The sequence below is a fragment of the Microcebus murinus genome, chromosome 17 (genome assembly GCF_040939455.1).
Source record: "Microcebus murinus isolate Inina chromosome 17, M.murinus_Inina_mat1.0, whole genome shotgun sequence".
In the NCBI taxonomy this organism is placed as follows: Eukaryota; Metazoa; Chordata; class Mammalia; order Primates; family Cheirogaleidae; genus Microcebus; species Microcebus murinus.
This window is the reverse complement of record NC_134120.1, coordinates 44,789,708-44,809,592: the sequence shown is the minus strand read 5'-3', so window position 1 is coordinate 44,809,592 and position 19,885 is coordinate 44,789,708. Positions and strand designations below refer to the sequence as shown.

Genomic DNA, 19,885 nt, shown 5'->3' with positions numbered 1-19,885 from the left:
TGATACTACGATAATAACGTAAGCACCTTCACGTGGTGTATCTCCCACAATGAGATACAATGAGGCTGTTGCTTCGATGTGATTCTAAAGATTATGTAACCAATCGCTGTCCCGTTCAGCAGTCAGCTGGGAGGCAGCACACAGGAGTGGTTCGAATAAAGGCTGTAACATCAGAGATAGTGAGATCTTCCTGCCCTGCAATAGCTGAATGAGCGCGGGCCAAGTACAAAACCTTCCCGAGCTACAGACACTAGCTATAAAAGGGAGTTGACAATGGGTCCTCCCTCAGGCGAGGTGATGAGGAGCACGCAGATAATGAAGATAAAGTGTGCGATAATGAAGATACAGTGTGCACAGGTGCCTGGCATGTGGCACCGTCAGCATGTGTCAGCCACTAGCATCAGTCCCTGTGGAAAGTGGGGGGAGGGGGGCTCCTCTTTGGCGTCTGGCACGGGGGCTGTGATACAAGAAGTAGTATATGTTTGGCCTTTATTCCTGGTTCTTGACACAGAACTTCTAAAAACTCTTGGAATTTCCTGCGTTACAGGAGCACCTATTGGTTTTCATAACAAGCCCCTTTCAACCATACCTGAGCTTTTGCTAAGGAGGCGGAGCTTGGTGGGCCCCTAGACAGCTTCACCCCTGTGATTAGAGGCTTGAAAAACAGCCTCTCCCCAACCACCACCACTCCCCCAGCTCTGGGAGGGGAAGGAGGCTGGAGATTGACTTAAATCACCAGCGGCCAATGATTCAGTCAATCATGCCTCCGTGATGGAACCTCCCCGTGCAGCCCTGCATCACAGGGTTCGGAGGACAAGTCCAGGTGCGGAAGGGTGGCACATCAAAAAGGCACAGAGGCTCCTCGCCCCTCCTCCCTTGCCTTGCCCTTTTATGACACTGTGAAATACATATCTGGTCTTTATCCCTGTTTCCTGATAGCTCCTGAGACCTTGGAATCTCCAGTGTCTTTTGTATGCTAATGGCTGTGTGGCATCCCTCTGGGTTTGCGCCAGCCTCCCTTTGGCTTCCATTGTGAGAGGCTGACCCGGTGTGGAGGCAACAGGTCACTAGAGAGAGAACCAACGAACAAAAGCCACCTGTTCCTCGTCTGTCTCTTCTTCTCCCCCACCCAGGACAGGGGCACTGTCTTGCACAGCCGTGGATCATGCCTGACGTGTGTCCCAAAGTAAATGCTCCCCCGGAGTGGCTGTTTAGCTCCATCCACTTCTCTCCCCTCCAACTTCACCATAAAAGGGGACCCAGCCCCTTTATTCTGCAAAGCACAAGCAGCGCAAGGCTGTTGTGCATAACGGAGGATAACACAAGCACTGGATGACAAACAGACTGACACCTAGCCCCTGGAAGAGCGGTGACCACGCCCCACCTGTCACCATTCTCTGGAGATTCCTCACTTATGGCAACCCAAAATAAGTGACTGAGACAAAGATCTCAATCAATGGGAGTTTATTAAGCCAAAGTTTGAGGATGCACTTGGGGAAAAAGACAAGCCACAGATGCATCTGTGACTTTTTCTGAAGAGGGATTTGGAAACTCAGTGTTTAATAGAAGAGGCACACGGAAAGAAAAAGGAGGAGGTGGTGGAGCGAGGCAAACAGTTACATTCTTGCAAGACCCAGGGAATCTACAGTTTATGTAAGACAAGGTGTATGTTTGAAGAGGAAAAGGGAGGGAAGGAAGCATCGATTATGCAGCTATCCCATGGTAGGTGGAGGAATGACTGATCTCGTCCTGTCTCTGTTCTGCACCAGGGAAGGTAAATGTGTAGTCAACATGATAAGTGTGGAATCAAACAGACTTTCGTGTTAGGAGACTTAGCCTGCAGACCCAAAGTTACAATTTGCATGTCCTTGTCTATGGGGGAGGCCAGCAAGGAATTTCCTGTTGAATGATCTGTGGGGCAGTCCCACAAGGACTGAGGCCTTTTTCATTTCCATGGGGATCTGGTTAGTACATGTTAGTAGCAGCTATTCATTTGGAAGGGGGTGTTGCATGACAACCTCCAAGCTTGACCTCCCCTTTTTTCATAAGGAGTTGGAGTGGGGTGGTCCTGAGATCTTCATTTTCCTTCACACCTATCTCCAGGTTCCAGGTCCCTTAGTCCATGCCCACCTCTCTCCCCACCCCAGGTAGGGAAGATCACCTCTGATAGAAGTACACAAACCACTTAAAAACCTCCATCTAACACAAATGCATGATCCTGTACATAAAAATCTCCAGAACAGGCCAATCTACAGAGATAGGAAGTGGGTCAGTGGTAGCCTAGGTCAGTGAAGGACAGCCAGGAAGGATGGCAGGGGGTATGGGGTTTCTCTTGGGGGTGAAAACATTCTACAATTAGTGGTGACAGTTGCAGAGTTCTGTGAATATACTAAAAACTTGTACACTTTAAATAGGTGCATCTTAGGGCATGTGAGTTATGTCTTGCAAACTAAAATAAAATCTTAAGGCTCCCCCCGACTGGCTGACTGAATGGACCCCCTCCTGGCCAAGGGTATATCCTACATCTAAATTGCCTGCCACTAATGACGTGGAAAACTGGCTCCGGGATGCAGCCGCCTGCTGCCTCCCCGTCACTCCGCAGCACGTTGGAAGGCACACTACTGGGGCCAGGCCCCACGGTAGAGCCGCTGGGCCCACGTGCCACCGCCTGCTCCTGTCATCCGGAAGCGCTGCTGGCATGATCCTGATTGGGTAATTTTTGAATCCCACTGTTGCTGATTGGATGTTAAAGCTTGATGCTGATTGGATGTTAAAGCTTGTAGTTGATTGGACACTTTTGGAGCCCTACCAAAGGTATAAAAGCAGGAGGAGCAGAAGGAAGGGGGTGGGAAGACGAGAAGAGAGCTGTAAGGTGCTGAGCCTGCTGGCTGAATAAAGGCTGTTTTCCGACTCTTCCTGTGCCGCTGGGTTCTTTCCCTGGTCAAGAGGTGTAACACAAGAGCCGTAGCACTAGCCGTACACTAGGAGGGAGGTGGTGCATGCCTCCTCATACCCCCTCCCTTCCTGGAGACATCCTTCGTGACTTGTTAACAGGCCTCGGAATATGCCGGCAAACCTGCAGGTCCTCAACTGGCGCAACAAATACGTCTGGCAGCTTGTCTCTGATTAACAGACCTCCTCTTCTTAAAACATTCTGAGCCTTTAGACAAAGCTTCATGTGTTTAACCAATTACAAGTCAAAGAATCTTTAAACCCACCTATTGACAGGGAAAAACCCTCGGCGCCGAAACGAGGCCCCTCTCTGCCTCCCCATCGCTCAGCATCCCGAGGGCTGGGGCTGCGCAGGGCCGGCTGGAGGCCTTGGCGGGTGCCGTGCCGCGCTTGGTGCTCGGCCACCTGCTCACCTGCTCCCGTCCTCTGGCTGTGCTGGCTGCGTGATCTTGATTGGATACTTTCTGAATCCCACTGTTGCTGATTGGATGTTAAAACTTGTTGCTGATTGGATGTTAAAGCTTGTTGCTGATTGGATGCTTTTTGAGTCCTACCAAAGGTATAAAAAGAGGAGGAGACCAAGGACGGGGAGTCAGAAGTCAGCTGAGCCTGCTGGTGAAATAAGCAGCAGTGAATAAGCTGATGAATAAGCTGTTCTCCGACTCTTAGTGCTCCGCTCGGTTCTTTCCCTGGTCAAGAGCTGTAACACTGGCTGTACCACTTGCCGGAACACTATAACCTGTAGGCCCCCCTCCTTTGAGATGGCCCACCTTTTTGGGCCAAACCAATGTATGCTATCCATGTGTTGATTTATGACTTTCCCTGTAACCCCTGTGTCACTGAAATGTATAAAACCAGACTGTAACGCGACCACTTAGAGTCTACTTGCTCAAGGGTTCTTGGGCGTGGCTGCAGGTCATGGTCCTCAAATTTGACTCAGAATAAACCTTTTTAAATTACAGAGTTTGGTTTCTTTTCTGTTGATAATCTCAATGAAGCTGTTATTTATTAATTTATTTTAAAACAAGAAAATCTCTGTCTAAGAAGACACCTCCCTGAGAACAGGGACTGTGGATTTGCTTTCAGCCTCCAGTCTCCTAGGAAGTCGCCAGAGTGGTTCCGCCAGGACAAGGGAGACTCTGCCTGGAGGATAATTCAGTGCAGAGGCTGCTGGCAGCCTCAGGGGTTTGGATCGAGATCTCACCCCAGCAACAGGAGTGGCTGGCTTCTTCAGGACGGCAGGTTAGCCCTGCTGGAGGAAATGGAGACATCGACAAATGAAGACCAGCACCCAGCGGGCATCCATCTGGATTTGATGAATGAAGGAATGAGGAAACAAATGAAGGACCCATTGCTATTCCTTGCCAGAGCAGTGAGAGCAGCCTGGGATAGTACCCAGGGTTCTGTCTCCTACTCAGAGGGAGCCCTTCTTGCTAAACAGCTCCACTTTGCCTCCATTTGTCATGCAAATAAGCCAGCCAGGCCGAGGGGTGTCTGCGTTCTCTCTCCAAATTCCAAGGGCTTCCATGCCCCCCCTAGGCTCCATCAGGGGCCAATGGGCACAAAGGCCTTGCCTTTGCCAGTCCTAGGGGCCTTTCACACAGAGCAGGAAATAAATGGCTCAAATGTTCCTTTTGGCGCAGGCAATTGTTTAAATGAGATTTCGCCCTCTGCTGCCAAGGAAGGGGGCTGTTCCTTCAGACCCCTCTCTAGTTGATCGGGATGGAACTGGATGAGGTTCCTATGCCACTGTTTGTTTTACTAAGGGTGAGCCACTGCTAGTCAGGCCACCGAAAATCAGCCCGGCTCACCGGGGAGCACAGAATGTCTGCTGTCTCTGAAATGCCTCCAGAACAGAGGGAACCTTGAGCAAGCCCCACAATGGCTCTGCCCTCCCAGTGGTCTGCTGCCCGGTTCAGAGGACCAGAGGTGAGCGGCACTGCCCTGAGGCCCAGAACCCAGTGAACTAGGGGTGAGGGAGGTGGAAGGGGCATGCCCAGAAAAGGTTTGGTGCTGGGGAGGTGCCAGGGTGGACTGGTTTTGAAAATGACTTTGGAATCTTGGCTTAGTAGTGGGTGACCTTGGGGAGGTTCCCTGTCCTGTCAGAGGCTTGCGGGCCTCATACATAAGACAGCCCATTCAGGGTGGTGAGGAGGAGGGGACATAACACGTGGGAGACACATGCACTGTGCCTGGCACTCGATAAACGTTATTTGCCAGCCCAATACTCAGTCACATCCTGGGCTGGCCCCACCTACCTTCCGCCTCATTCCAAGAAATGTGACTGAACTTCCCGCGTCTGGCCCAGGCCGCCTGTCTACCCGGCCTTTCCAAACCCCAGCTTTCCTCGGGGCGGGGGCAGAACGCCGTGTGAGTTAAGAGGCAGGGGCTGCGGGGGGCTGGCCCCTCTCACCAGCCAGGGGCCTTCGGGTGCTTACCTCCTGTGTCTGTCTCCTCTGCAAATGAGGCTGTCACGGTCTCCCAGCAGAGGCTCTTTGTGAGGATTGAGATGCAGCACTCTGAGGCCCCAACAAGCCCCAGCGACGGCCACACAGCCAGAGGGCACGGCTCCCTGCCTGGCCTTTCCTCACCACCCACCCACACGTCACAGACCCCGTATCTCCTGTCCGGAGCTGGCCTCAGAGCATCCCAACAGCAGGCTCAAGTCTCCGATGGCCAACTGCCAGTCTGCACAGGGCCACCGTGTGGCCTGAGTGCCCTGGCCCCCTCCCAGAACCAGTAGGGGAGAGGGTGGCATGTTCTGCTCATAGGGCTCCTTGATGTCACCCTTGTGTGCCCCAAAGTGGCTCTCATTCATCCTCAACCTGGCATCCATAGCTCCTAAAGGTCCTCAGGCAGACTTCAGGGAGAATAAATGCCACCAAACTCCATGCTAAATGGGTGTGTGTGATACTGCACATTCTGGAAGAGCAATTCCTCACCTTTCATCACATCCTCAAAAGAGTCCATCTTTGTTACCTTTCTCTGCTTTATTTTTATAAAAGCACTTAACTCACACTGAAATTCTATCTCCCTGCTTGCTGTGTCTTCACGGCTAGAAAGCTCTGGCAAGGTTTGTCTCACGCGTGGTTATGTTCCAAGATCCTACAACAGGGCCTGGCACATGGTGGGTTCTCAATATCTTTTGAATGAATGAATAAATGAATGAACGAGGTACTTTGACCCGAAGGTCAAGGGCTACAGCTCCTGCCCTGCGATGGGGGCTGGGCAAGGCCTGGACAGTCTGCAGGGTCCTCCCCCCAGGACAGTGGCTGGGCTGGGGTGAGCTGGAGCAGACACGGTGTTCTGGATTCAAATCTAGTCACGGGGGGGGGGGGGGGGGGCTCAGGGCGCCCAGACTGGATCTGCCTGAGAGGAACAGAACTCGTGGGCTCAGAGTCCAGCCCACTTACCCCAGCATCTTCCAGAGGGGGCAGGGTGGTGGGCCTCTGCTCTATTTTCTATTGCTGTGTAACGTGCTGGCCCCAAACTCAGTGGCTTAAAACATTATTGCATCTCATGCTTTTAGGGTCAGGAGTTTACTCAGGGGCTGCTAGACTGGGTGACTCTTCTGCCCATGCGGTGCTGACTGAGGTCTCCTGATGGCATCAGCTGGCAGACGGGCTGGGCTCCGTGGGGCCGGCCTACTGGAGTGCCCACACCTGATCTCTCCAGCACAGCAGCCCAGGGCTCCCAGAGGCTGTCGGAAGACCAGTGCAGACACTGCAAGGCTGCGTTTGACCTGGCCTTGGAAGCCACGTGGCATTGTTTCTATCACATTTTACTGGTCAGCCCAGATTCAAGAGAAAGGAACACAACTACACAGCAGCATGAATACCACTTCGGGGTGGCACCTTTGCAGACCACAGCCTCCCTCTGGGCTGGGCTCAGGCACGGAGCCTAAAGCCAGGGACATTGGGTGGGGCCAGGAGAAGCCCAAAAGCCCCACCCCTCTGACTGGCTCTCCCCAGAACAAGAATCAAAGCACCATTAATTGACCCCAAAAGAGTCACTTGACTTGCACTTGACCTTCTAGCCAATTCTATATTCTGTTTTGATACCTTGTCCAAGGCAAATTCTCTGCAGAGATGTCATGTTTCAAGCATTACTAACCACTTACCGTATTATTACCTGCTTATATTTTCATCCAGATCTGTGACTGTCCTCCCTTCCTCGGGCCTGCAGACCCAGTGAGGGGAAAGGTGTGCTCACCTGACACTGTTTCCCAGGCTCTGGAGGCTGCTGCTCTCCCTTCAGCCTTCAAACCCCTCAGCCACACGAACATGCCAATCCCTGAGAAACCGAGCTTGAGAATCAACAGTGGCTGCTTGCGCGGGAAACAATTAGGGGGACAGTTCAGGTGAGAGCAGTGCCATTCCCAAAGTGCTCCTGTTGCTCCAACCCCATAGGCACGGCAGATCTCAGACAAGCCCAGGGAGGAGTACGGTGGGAGGAACTGGGACGCTCTGGGAAGCAGCTGGGAAGCAGGGCCGAGACCCTGCCCTTTGGCAAAGGGAGGGCATATGGCCTGCAGGAAAAGTCACAAATGGTCTCAGGGATGCTAAGAACCCACATCTCAGCACTGCTTGGAGAACTGACAACCCTCTAAAACATGGAGGCCTCATTTCTTCTTCTCAGCAGAACTCTTTAAAGATTGGAAGAATGAGCTCTGAAAGACCTGGGTCCAAGTCCCAGCTGGGAGGCCCAGGAAAAGTCACTGAATCTCTCTGATCTCCTTGGTCAAATGGGGAGAGTGTCCCCTGAACTACCACTGGGAAGAATCAATGACACAGAGCATACCTAGCACGGTGCTTGGCGTACACTCAGCATTAATACCCAATAGTCTTAAATGTTACTATCGGGTTGGTAACCCCAGTAGCTGCCACCAACACCCATCTCCTCTGCTACTTCCCTGGGCCAGTGTAGACGAACTGCTCTAGCTCAGCACTGACCAACAAAGGTATAGCAGGAGCCACAGGTATAAACTAAAATTTTCTAGCAGCCACATTAAAAAAGGTAAAAAGAAACAGGAGAAATGAATTTTGATAGTATATTTTATTTAACCCAATATATCAAAAATATTATTTCAACATGCAACCAGTAGAGAAATTATTATAATGTATTTTACATTTTTAGAACTATTAGTCTTAAAAATTGGTGTGTACTTACATTTACGGCACATCCGAATTTGGGCGGTCCACACATGAGTGCTCCATAGGCACAGGGGCCAGTGGACGGCCCTGCCTGGAAGGCATTGGGTGGGCTCTTCCCTGTTTCAAACTCAGTGGGGTGGGTAGACGAGTTCTGCTTGGGGTAAAGATACAAGAACTCCCTCCCTGGGGATAACAACAGCCTTTTCTGCAATACTCCCCTGATGGGGTTGAAAGGAACAGAAGGAAAGGCAAATGACCAAGAAACGAAATGGTTTATTTTTCTTTATATCCATAGCAGATTAATAATAATACACAATCATACAGAACCTGGCCTCTCTTGACAGAAAGCATATTCTTCAATTGTACAAATAAATAACCCCAAACACCCTGGATCTGATGGACTAAGGTAATAGAGCCCTAATAAGACACGGGGTAAAAGGAATGTGGGGTTACCTGCAGATTCCCTGCCCAGAAAACAAGAGGTGGGAGGACCACAGAGATGGGGGCTGCCCTGCCATTCAGACCTCTGGGCTCACTCGTATTCAGAGCCGAGCATGTGAACTTGGGCATATAAGATGGTAGGTAGTTAAAGCTGAAAGAAAAAAAGCCCAAGAACAGAAGGAAACAGTATGGCATATTGAAGAAACACTTTATCCTCCACCTCTTGCTGGTGTCAAAATAGGAAAAGACGAGATTTTTAAAACAATGGGACTTTGGAATGCAATTTAAAAAACCAATGAAAACAAAAACACCCTGGCTAGAGATCATTTTTTAAAAAGGGCCTAAACCTTTTCAGCAAAAGTTTTTGAGGTCAGTCCTGCTAGAAACAGGACGGGGTTTGAAAACTGTATGGTTCTTTCTAGCCTTAGGAACCTCCATTTGCTTAAATGGCACTTGGAAAGGCAGGCATAAGATGACATTTGGACAGATGTCACTTTCTGCAAGTAGAAAAGCACTGCTCTCAGTTGTATAGAGTTTTGTGGGAGAAAAGAATATTCTGTTTGATCCTCAGTCTACAGAAAGTTTGACATCCTAGATGAAGAACAAAAGCAAGTTGAAAACCATGTATGTGTCAAGGTCACTCTAAGCATTTTTACCTTAAATGATAAGCAGAGACCAGAAAAAGACAAGAAAATGAATTTATGGTACTTGAGTTCCAAATACATGAATCCATTCCTATTTGTTTCATTTTCTTTTTCTTTCTCAACAAGTTGGAGAAAACGTGCAGGACAACAGCCACTGACTGGGCTGATGTGATTCTTCACAGGGCTGAGAACAGACAAGGCCTATTTCCTGGCTGCTGACGGGGGGTCGCCACCAATGATGTGCGTCCTCAAACTACAGGGCCCAGCTTCCTGCTTGGGGAACTCACTGGTCACCTTGAAATGACCAAAACTCTCTGACATCTGGCAGAGTAGTAAGATATTTGAAAAACTTAATATGAGCAGAAATATTCAGAGTTAATAATTATTTTCTTAAACTTTCTTGGTGGGTTCAAAATCAAATGACCATTTCGTGTAAGTGCATTTCTTTTGACTCCTATAGAGGCAAGATGTAGTTTTTTGTTTTGTTTTGTTTTTTTTGAGACAGAGTCTTACTCTGTTGCCTGGGCTAGAGTGCCATGGCATCAGCCTAGCTCATAGCAACCTCAAACTCCTGGGCTCAAGCAATTCCTCCTGCCTCAGCCTCCCAAGTAGCTGGGACTATAGGCATGCGCCACCACGCCCAGGTAATTTTTTCTATTTTTAGTTGCCCAGCTCATTCCTTTCTATTTTAGTAGAGATGGGGGGTCTCACTCTTGCTGAGGCTGGTCTCGAACTCCTGATCTCAAGTGTTCCTCTTACCTCGGCCTCCCAGGGTGCTAAGATTATAGGCGTGAGCCACCATACCTGGTCTGTTTGGGGTTTTCTGTTAATTTGTTTGAGACAGGGTCTTACTCTATTGCCCAGGGTAGGGTACAATGGCATCATCATAGTTCAATGCAACCTTAAACTCTTGGGCTCATGGGATCCTCCTGCCTCAGCCACCCGAGTAGCTGGGACTACAGGCATGTGCCATCATGCCCGGCTAATTCTTCTGTTTTTTGTGGAGACAGGGTCTCGCTATGTTGCTGAGGCTGGTCTCAAACTCCTGGCCTCAATCTTCCCATCCAGCCTCCCAAAGTGCTGGGATTACAGGCATGAGCCATTGTGCCCAGCCAGCATAGGGTTTTAATTCAATTTTTAATCTGGTCTGAAAAATACACTTCAATGTTCAATGTTTTGAAACCTCCTCTAAAATATCAAGGAATTAAATGGATTATAAGCCTTAAGGCATATAAATATAAAAGTGTGTGTATGTTATATATTGTTTGTTTTTCTCACCTGCCCAGGGAGGACATCCATCAGTGCTTACAAACCCTATTCCCACTGGCGGTCATTTAGTACCAGCTTAACCTAATAGTGGATGAAAAACTATGTGCAGAATTCAACACATCCATATCCTGCCAAGTTTATAAGAACCCAGAGAAGTTTAGAAGCAGGAAATGCTTCAGATTTCCCACTCAGCCCCACCCCCCACCTCTGTCCCTGCCCCCAAGGGACGCCTCATAAGCAATTCTCTGTTTGCTCTAACCCAGGTGGGGGTAGGCTCTCGGCAGGTCAGCAGTACAGCAAGGAAAGGATGTCCCCAGAGGAGACTCCAAAGATGTAAAAACACAAAACAAAAAATATAAAACCTCACCATAAAAATAACTATGTTAAGTAATGCACTTGTTAATCAGCTAGATATAACCATTCCATAATGTATATGTGCTTCAAAACATCATGTTGTACATGGTAAATAAATACCATTTTATCTGTCAATTTAAAAATAAAAATGAGGCTGGGCTCAGTGGCTCACAGCTGTAATCCCAGCCCTTTGGGAGGCCAAGGCAGGAGGATTGCTTGAGGCCAGGAGTTTGAGATCAGCCTGGGCAATATGGTGAGACCTTATCTCTACAAAAAATTAAAAAATTAGGCAAGATATGGTGGCACACACCTATAGTCCCAGCTACTCAGGAATTTGAGGCTGCAGTGAGCTCTGTCGCCACCACTCTCCAGCAGGGGGACGGAGTTTAGATGCTGTCTCAAAAATAATAATAATAACAAAATAAATTTTTTCAAAAATGAAAAAACAACAAAACATCTCGAGCCCACCTCCTCAGGGTGACAGCAGTGTTTGGTGGAGGGCGCCTGGCATCCAGGCCTGCAGCTCAGCCAGGGTGAGCGGAGCCATCCCAGCAACGCGGTGGAGACAGGGTCTCAAAACAGAAGACAGAACACAGACTGCTCCTCCGTAGCAGCCCGAGAGCCCCAGGGAGAGGTCTTCCGGCATCCTGAAGCAGTGTGGCCTTTGCATCCCCATCAGCACATTCGACTGGGTCGGGGCAGGAACAGGTCTATGGCGCTGCCCACTTGGCTCACTGTCCTTCCGTTCCTCTTTCTGCAACACTCAACAGGGAGCTGTGAGTCCGGGGCTGAGATCGCCAGTGGCAATCTGTGGGTCTCCTTTTCCTGACTGTCTTCTTCAGAAGCCCCTCCGCTCTGAGAAAACCAGCAAGGCCTCTCCAAGTCCGCCGAGCAGGAGGCTGCGAACAACAGCACAAGGTCAGCTTTCTGCTCCCTCGGGGCCGACTGGGCTGCCCGGCACCCTCGTGCAACAGGGCGAGGGGTGCCATGCCTCGTTCTGCAACTGTGCTTCTCTCACCAGCCCAGGAACCCCCCTGTCACTTGGGGCAAACCTCAGGTACACGGGGAGGTGAGAGGGCTGGGAGGTCTTGATCCCTCCCTCAGGGAAGAAGGTGACATGTCCTGCTCACCCCAACCGGGTGGAGGTGACACGCTTGGGTAACGCTCTCTGGCAGAGACACAAGAGGAAGGCTTCCTGCAGAGCCAGCTGATGCTTTTTGCTAAAGAGAGTTGATGGATATGAAATCGTGCAGGTATCCATAATTTTAAAATTACTAAGGTGACAATCCCAGAATCTTGTCATTTCTTCTAAGATGATAGAACATTTAAAGGTGAAAATACAAATGAGGAATTCTGAATTTCCCACTAGCCCAGAAAGAAATATGGTCAGTGATTTGAAAATGAAAAAGTGGTGGGAGAACTGGAGACAGTGAGAAAAGAAGAGCTGAATATTTTAACATGCCTAAAATTTAATACATCAAAGGTCCCTCCATTTGCTATTTTAAACCTCCTGGTAGACAGTCTGGTGTCTCTCTGAATCTTGTCATTCTTCTGGAGCTGGGGCTGGGCCGTCTCGAAGGGATCTTGGTGTCGGGTCCCTGAGGGGGAAATGCCCCTTTGCAGAGGCTCTGACAGCCTTTTCAATCGACACTTTCCTTCCTGTCCTCTCCCCACCCCCCACCTCCCCAGTCCTTCCCCGTGCCCACTCACAACCCATTCTGGCCACCACGCCTTCGAATTTCTAGCATGTTTGGGGGGCTGAATGTTGAAAGACACATATGCTGTTCACATTCCATTCCCAGTAAAAAATGTCCTCCACGTGGGTGACCCTGAGCTATACGTAACTCGTACCATTTTCCACTTTTAGGATAGGAATGAGTTGACTACGTGTGAGAATATAAAAGCATTAAACTTCAGAATCAGGCAGACCTGAAATCGAGCTTTGGCTCAGGCATTTATTAGCTAGGTAATCCTGTATATGCTGTTCAGCCTTTGTTTCCCATCTGTCTCACAGGAGCTGATCACATCTGACGGTCACTGTGAAGCTTAGAGATAATAACCAGAAGCAACAATGGACAGTCCATAAAATATGATTATTTGCTAGCGGAATGCCCTCCCAGAGCAGCAACCCCGTCCCCAGTGGTCCCCAGGGCTGGCCACCCAACCTCTGCCTGAAGATGTCAAGTGAGGCACACACCGTTGTACAAAGCAAGCCCACCCCACTGATGATGGCCACAGCTGCTGGACTCCCGTGAGTCTCCATGGGCGTGTGACTGGTGGAAGCCACTGGTGTTGGCTGGGGACTGACTGAGACATGGATCCTCCCCACACTGACCAACTAGCCCGTCCTCATGCTGACCCTGCAGTGGCTTCTTAGAACCTCACCTGCGAGGCCAAGTTCTGCTTCCCAGAGCAAGACAGAACAAATCTTCATCACCCTAGAGCTAGGAAAATCTCCCCAACCACCAGGCTCTCCTCTCTCTGCACGAGAGCAGCAGGAGACACTTGTCAAGGAGCCAGTCACAGGGTTGGGGGGCAGAGGGTTAGGAGGATGTCCCCCACCCACTAGCAACTGGAAGGAAGAGGAGAGGGGGACCAGGGACATGGACGCCTCCTGTCTCAAGCTCCACGTTGGAATGTATGTTCCTCTTTCCTACAGAACATACAGTGATACTAAATGGATCAATTCTATTTAACTCACAACAATGTAGCTACAATTAATGTCTAGGTTACGAACTAAATATATATCTGAGGACTATCCTAAATCTATAATCATCACAGATAGCATTGCTTCTGTGAGAAACTGTTCCAAAAGTCTGAATTTAGAAACACAACCTCTTAGTGGAGTTGGGGTCTGGTGCAGGACCCAGGAGCTGAAGGGTTCCATGGCCTCTTCTCTTTAGAAAAGACATGCTTGTGACGGGGAGGCTATTCTTTTTGTAGTCGGGCTCACTTCTAAAGACCTGGCTGTTCCTTTTACGAAGACCCCCCTTTCCCTCAATGTCCCTTCGAGAACGCATGCGCCATCTTGTCGGGTCCCCGGGTAAGTGCAGAGTCGCAGTGCCTGGATGCAAGGGCTGCACGGAGCTTTGGGTTTGGAGGGTTTTATTTCTGCAGATGTAACCAGGGGCCCAGTCATTTTACACACTTTCCACTAATCCTCCTTAATCACCAGGGAGAAGACGGGGGCGCGGCTGGCCCCTTGCCACTGTACTCCCACAGCCTCGGAACAATGCTGGAGTGTAATAACCTTGCATTTCATCCCTTGGCAGAGCTATTTTATGAAACACCAAAGCAGCTTAGTAAATGCTGAAATGAAAACAAACCTTGGTTCAGTTTACTGTTAAGAGAGCCAGGGAGGTGAGCTTTGATGTTGTTTTCTAAACAGCAGGAAACGCTGACACGGGCTCCAGGAATCTTAATAGCATTACAACTATTTAAGTCAGAGCTTGACTGAACTGTTTGCAAATCTTGTAATCCCCGTCATTCCTGAAATGAACAAACTTTGTGTAACCAAGGCACAAACATCGGACTGCAGAGCACACATGGCCAGAAGTCTCTGTCACTAGCTTCTCTTCCAGAGGTTTATTTTCAGCACCTCTCAACCTCTTCTCTTTTCTCCTGTGGGGAACCAAAGGCCCCATCTCAATGTTACATGTATTATTGTGGCTATTCAATTAATTCCAATTGAGCCCATTAGACAAAGGACAGAGACTGCATCCCTTTCCTGGCTGTGGGCCCCACACCCAATGCGGCACCCGATAAATATTTATCCATTGAATGACTGAATTGTTATATTTGCTCGCCCTTCTCCCACCTATATATTCCAAACTGTTTTTGTTTTTTTCTCTTTCCCTCACCAAAATGTATCTGCCTAATGTCCCTTGGGGCCTTGCTGAGGGACAGTTGGTAATCTGATAAATTATGATAAAATTTGAGAGGTAATAAGCAATAGTTATTGAGAGGTCACTTCTTAGATAGCATTATAAAAAGGAGTATTCAAATTTTTTAATTCAAACAGAAAACTGATCAATGTCAGACACTGTGATCCTAAACTTAAAGGCATTTTGGAGTGTGTTGAGGGAAGTTCTTTTTCCATCCTAAATTCATTCTTCCTATACATAGACTTGGGCAGTCTCCATGAAGTCCCCTAAAATTAAAGAGATAAGACAAATCTTTACTCAAAGGTTATATAAGATCATTTTCTAAAGGCCCTTGGTGTTGGTGAGGTCTATGCCAAGATCAACCTGGTTGGCAAACTGCGTCAATGGCAGGCTCGGTGAATGATGGGCAAAGCGGGGAAGCTGATCATGAAACCCTTAGAATAAGGAAGTTGCATTTTGGCTATTCCTTCTGTCCTTGCACCTAAACTATTCCAAAGAGAATGGTGACTCTCCTAGACTCTAAGAGGGCATTCACAGAGGAGGCACCTCAGCTAATTCTACTTAATGGGGATATTGCTCTTAGGCCAGAACCTCTCTCTTTTGTATGTGTTGAATCTCCTTTGCTAAAATTCTGAAATAGAGGGAATTAATATCAATATATACCACAAAACTGTTAATTAAAAAATGAATAATTAAATATGAATCTGGATATTTAAATTACTGGGCTTGAAACAGATTGTTTTTTATAATAATTGGCTGGACAAGAGTAGTTGCTTTTAATTAAAGACTTTAAAAATTGACCACCATTGGGTACTGAAGTTTATAATCATTTGTTTTGCAATGTATTGTTTTTTTGAGACACAGTTTCACTCTTTTGCCCTGGCTAAAGCGAAATGACATCATCATAGCTCCCTACAACCTCAAACTCCTGGGCTCAAGCAATCCTACTGTCTCAGCCTCCCAAGTAGCTGGGACTACTGGTGCAAGCCACCATGCCTAGCTAAGTTTTCTATTTTTTTGTAGACAGGGTCTCACTCTTGCTCAGGCTAGTCTTGAACTCCTGGCCTCAAATGATCCTCCTGCCTTGGCCTCCTAAAGTGCTGGGATTATAAGTGTGAGCCACCGTGCCCAGCACAATGCAGTATTTTGAGGGCTGGCCGCTCCCTGTTGATTCAGCAAGTACGCAGTGCTAGGCCTAGAGACACAAAGGTGAATGAAATACGTTCTCTCTCCTAGAGCTGCTCGCAGCCTGGTGGACGAGACGGAGCCTGCACACCTACCCATCCTTCAGCACAGCAAGCCGGACACAGACACCGAGGGGAGGGGAGGGACCACTGAGGAACTGACTCCTGAGCTGATCCACATCTCTCATTAGGAGATGAGCAAGTGCCCTAAGATCTGGCTGAAACTTCAAATGGTATTTTCTCCACTAGCCCCCATGAACGGTAGATCACTGAGATTCCCAACTGGGGTGATTTCTTACCTACCGGCTCCCCAGGGACATCTGGCAATGTCCGGGGACATGTGCAGCTGTTACAACGGAGGGGCTGCTCCTGACACCTAGCGGGTTATTGTCTGGCCCCAATGTCAACAGTGCTGGGGAGGGGAAACCTACTTCAGATGGCCTGTTATGTGCAGCTAAGCTGTTGCCCACCCAAGAGGAGGATACTGACATATATTTGAATACTTGTCCTCTACATGGTCATGTCGCTGGAGTCAGGGACTGTCTTACTTCTGTAGCCTCAGAACCCAGCCTTGCACTTTTGTGGAATGAATGAAAATACAAACAAATGGATGCCAGGATATTAGCTGGGATAGGGTCCCCTCGTCCCAGCCAGCCCAGGGGTGGTAGAGCCACGCTGGATTGGAGTACACACCCACGTGAGGAAGCGGCCTCAACTCAGTCCAGAAACTGCTGCTGTAGGCAAGGCAGGCCCAGTGTGAGCAGCTGTTCCACATTTTCCAAAGAATCTGGAAATCTGGACTTGTATGAGGAAATCACTCAATTTCTAAATGTTGATGACTAATTTAAAATTTGAAAAGCAAAATACAAGAAACAACAACTGTACAGGCAAACACAGTAGGTCCAAACAAAACATGCCTGCTGCCCCTGTGTGACTTCTAATCAGTGTAAACTCCCAGGTGACAGGGACCAGCCGACCCTGCCCAGGCTCTGAGAGCTGGTCACCTGGCCATGCACGAACACACCCGGTGCCTGGACAGGGCAGACCAGCTCTGCGCAGGACAGAAAATCCGAAGCACAGTCTGTTCCTCTTCTGGTGGTTCACTTTGTGGTTGGAAAATTCTTTGAGGCTGTAAAACATACCATCTTTAACCTCAAGAGTTTTCAAAAACCAGGAAATTCCAAAGTCAAGGTTCCTTTTGCAATAATCACACATTCTGTTTCCTTGATTTGGGTACACTCAGACTTTCTTTCCATTTTGTTCAGGGCATACCATAAAGAGCACAGGATGTGAAACAGCATGGAGACACGGCCTCTTGCAGACCCCTGCCTCCTGATCATTCCGGCTCAGCACTCCCTGCCCGGAGAGCTGTCTCCCTCTCCGTGCTCGCTCTTATTTCTCACGCTCAGTTCAACTCCTAGGTCTCTTTGGTTCATTTTGAAATTCTGTACAAAATATGGTCAATGAAGGCTCATTTGTAAGAAAGAAAAATACCATCAAGAACTTAGACTAACACTATGAAGGTTAAGGACACAGAAACTTGGGGAAGAGTCTCGATAATATAAATATATTCATATTTATATCATGTATATAAAGATCTCAGGATATAAAGGTCTTTTCTCTGGGCAGTTGAGTTTTGGGACATCAACCTGCCTACTGTTTATGTCACCCCTCCCCGGACGGAGCGAGCACAGGATCAGCTCCCTGTCCCCAGTGCCCCAGCTCTGGTTACAAATCAGAGTCTCACTGTTGGCACCTCCTTCCCTGTCTTTGCGGGTGAGAAGGGCCCAGTCCTCTCCCCACCTCAGCACTCAGCCTCGCTCACCCTCTCTCCTCTGCGTAAGGCCCAGCTCACGTCACTTCCAGGGCCCTCCTGCCAAGTGTTCCTATTCTCTCTGCCTTCATTGTTGTCTCATCCACTGGGCATTCAGTTACTATCCAATCCACCCACAAATTATCTTTTTGACTTCCCTTTCCTCTGAAAACCCCTTATGTGTTAGATGATATACTTCTTAATGGCTTCCACATACTTTCACTCAATAAATATATATATATATTTTTTGAGACAGAGTCTCACTCTGTTGCCCTGGCTAGAGTGCCATGACATCAGCCTAGCTCACAGCAACCTCAAACTCCTGGGCTCAAGCGATCCTCCTATCTCAGCCTCCCAAGTAGCTGGGACTACAGGCATGCGCCACCATGCCCAGCTAATTTTTTCTATATATATTTTAGTAGCCAATATTAGCCATTTAGTTTCTTTCTATTTTCAGTAGAGACGGGGTCTCGCTCTTGCTCAGGCTGGTTTCGAACTCCTGACCTTGAGCGATCCACCTGCCTCGGCCTCCCAGAGTGCTAGGGTGAGCCACCGCGCCCAGCCAACTCTGTGAGGGGGAAAATATCCTGCCAGACAATCGATCTAAACCAGAATGGAAATAAGTATTATCTCTAAGTGGCCCTGGCTTGTTTCTCTTTTTAAAACAAAGAACAGGCCGGGCGCGGTGGCTCACGCCTGTAATCCTAGCACTGTGGGAGGCCGAGGCGGGCGGATTGCTTGAGGTCAGGAGTTCGAAACCACCCTGAGCAAGAGCGAGACCCCGTCTCTACTATAAAAATAGAAAGAAATTAATTGGCCAAATAATATATATAGAAAAAACTAGCCGGGCATGGTGGCGCATGCCTGTAGTCCCAGCTACTCGGGAGGCTGAGGCAGGAGGATCGCTTGAGCCCAGGAGTTTGAGGTTGCTGTGAGCGAGGCTGACGCCACGGCACTCACTCTAGCCTGGGCAACAAAGTGAGACTCTGTCTCAAAAAAAAAAATAAAATAAAATAAAAAAATAAAACAAAGAACAGGAGACCAGTAAACAGCAACAAGAAATATGAATTATTCTACATATATCAGGTGTTGCAGCCCTGACTCAGGCAGGGCAGGCAGTCCCTGGTCACAGGGAACTGTGTCCCCAGCCTGGAGGCCACATGAAGACCCACCAGGGACTGGGTGATGCGTGTGAGGCGACACTCGACATGGTTTCCTCTCAGAAACGCTGTCGTGGCCGGGCGCCCAGATCCACTCCCTCCCTGCAGGGAAGAGTGTCCACTGCACTTGGGACGCCCATCCCTGCCCAAACACGGCACCGCTCTCACCCTGGTGACTTAAACCACACCCTGGTGACTTCTGGCAAGAGCAGTTGACAGAGTGAAGGATGAGAGACTTTTACTTGATGCTTTTCTGAATTGTTTTAAATGTCTTACAAATAGCATGTGTTAGTATTGTTTAAAGACACACGTGTGTGTTTCCTCCACACTAAAGCATGCCCATTGATCATCAGGGCTGCATGGAGCAGTTTCAGCTGTTTAAACTCTCATCACTTCTCCCCTCGCCTTCGCTTCCCCTGCAGACCCCAACCGAAACCCTCGGGGATGGACCTATTGGTTGGCAGAGCAGTAATCTGGAGTGGATGAGATTCTCAACCCTCCAGTGGGCAGAGCCTTGTGTAGACAGTTCAGAGGTGAAACTCACATAATTGCTCCATTCTGGTCCTCGTGTGGTCATGAGTAACTGGCCCTCAAACCAGAGGTCATGATAAATTCAGGTGGCCTGTTTGCTGAGCCTTTCTCGGGCAGCCTGGACATACCCTGTGTCACTAGTCGGCCTGACCCTCTTCCTCACAAGGCTCAAGAGAGCTGCAGGGCAGGGCCATGTGGCCTTCTCCAGGAGGCGTGTCCCAAGCAACCGTGACAACGGCCACACTGCCCTCCTGGGGTCCTGCAGAAGGCAGGTCACCGAGTCCCAAGGGTGTCCTCGCCACAGTCACCAGCCCCACCTCAGCCACCCTGCTAACCTGCACACCTGCCCCCATCTGCCCTGCTGAACACCCTCCCCCTCCTCCCCAGCTCTTCGTACACCCCAGGGCCCTGCACACCCCTTCTGGAAGGGAGACAGACCCTAACAGGCAGGGATGAAGGAACGTGGTCATGACAGTCAGATCAGTCGGGGAGGAAACAAG

The 19,885-nt window shown here is 49.1% G+C and overlaps 1 protein-coding gene across 3 annotated transcripts in view; it reads right to left on the bottom strand.

The window, feature by feature from the left end:
• Positions 1-8,358: 8,358 nt before the first annotated feature.
• Positions 8,359-19,885, bottom strand: part of SLC35D4 (solute carrier family 35 member D4) — a 111,069-nt gene continuing 99,542 nt past the window's right edge. For 2 of the 3 annotated variants that reach the window (XM_012746103.2, XM_012746100.2), the window contains one exon: positions 12,942-14,963. In XM_012746103.2, the coding sequence (XP_012601557.1) occupies positions 14,870-14,963 (94 nt within the window). In that variant the 3' untranslated portion in view covers positions 12,942-14,869. Of the gene's footprint in view, positions 11,713-12,941; positions 14,964-19,885 lie in introns of those variants that run through there. The other variant, XM_012746101.3, reaches the window with a different exon arrangement.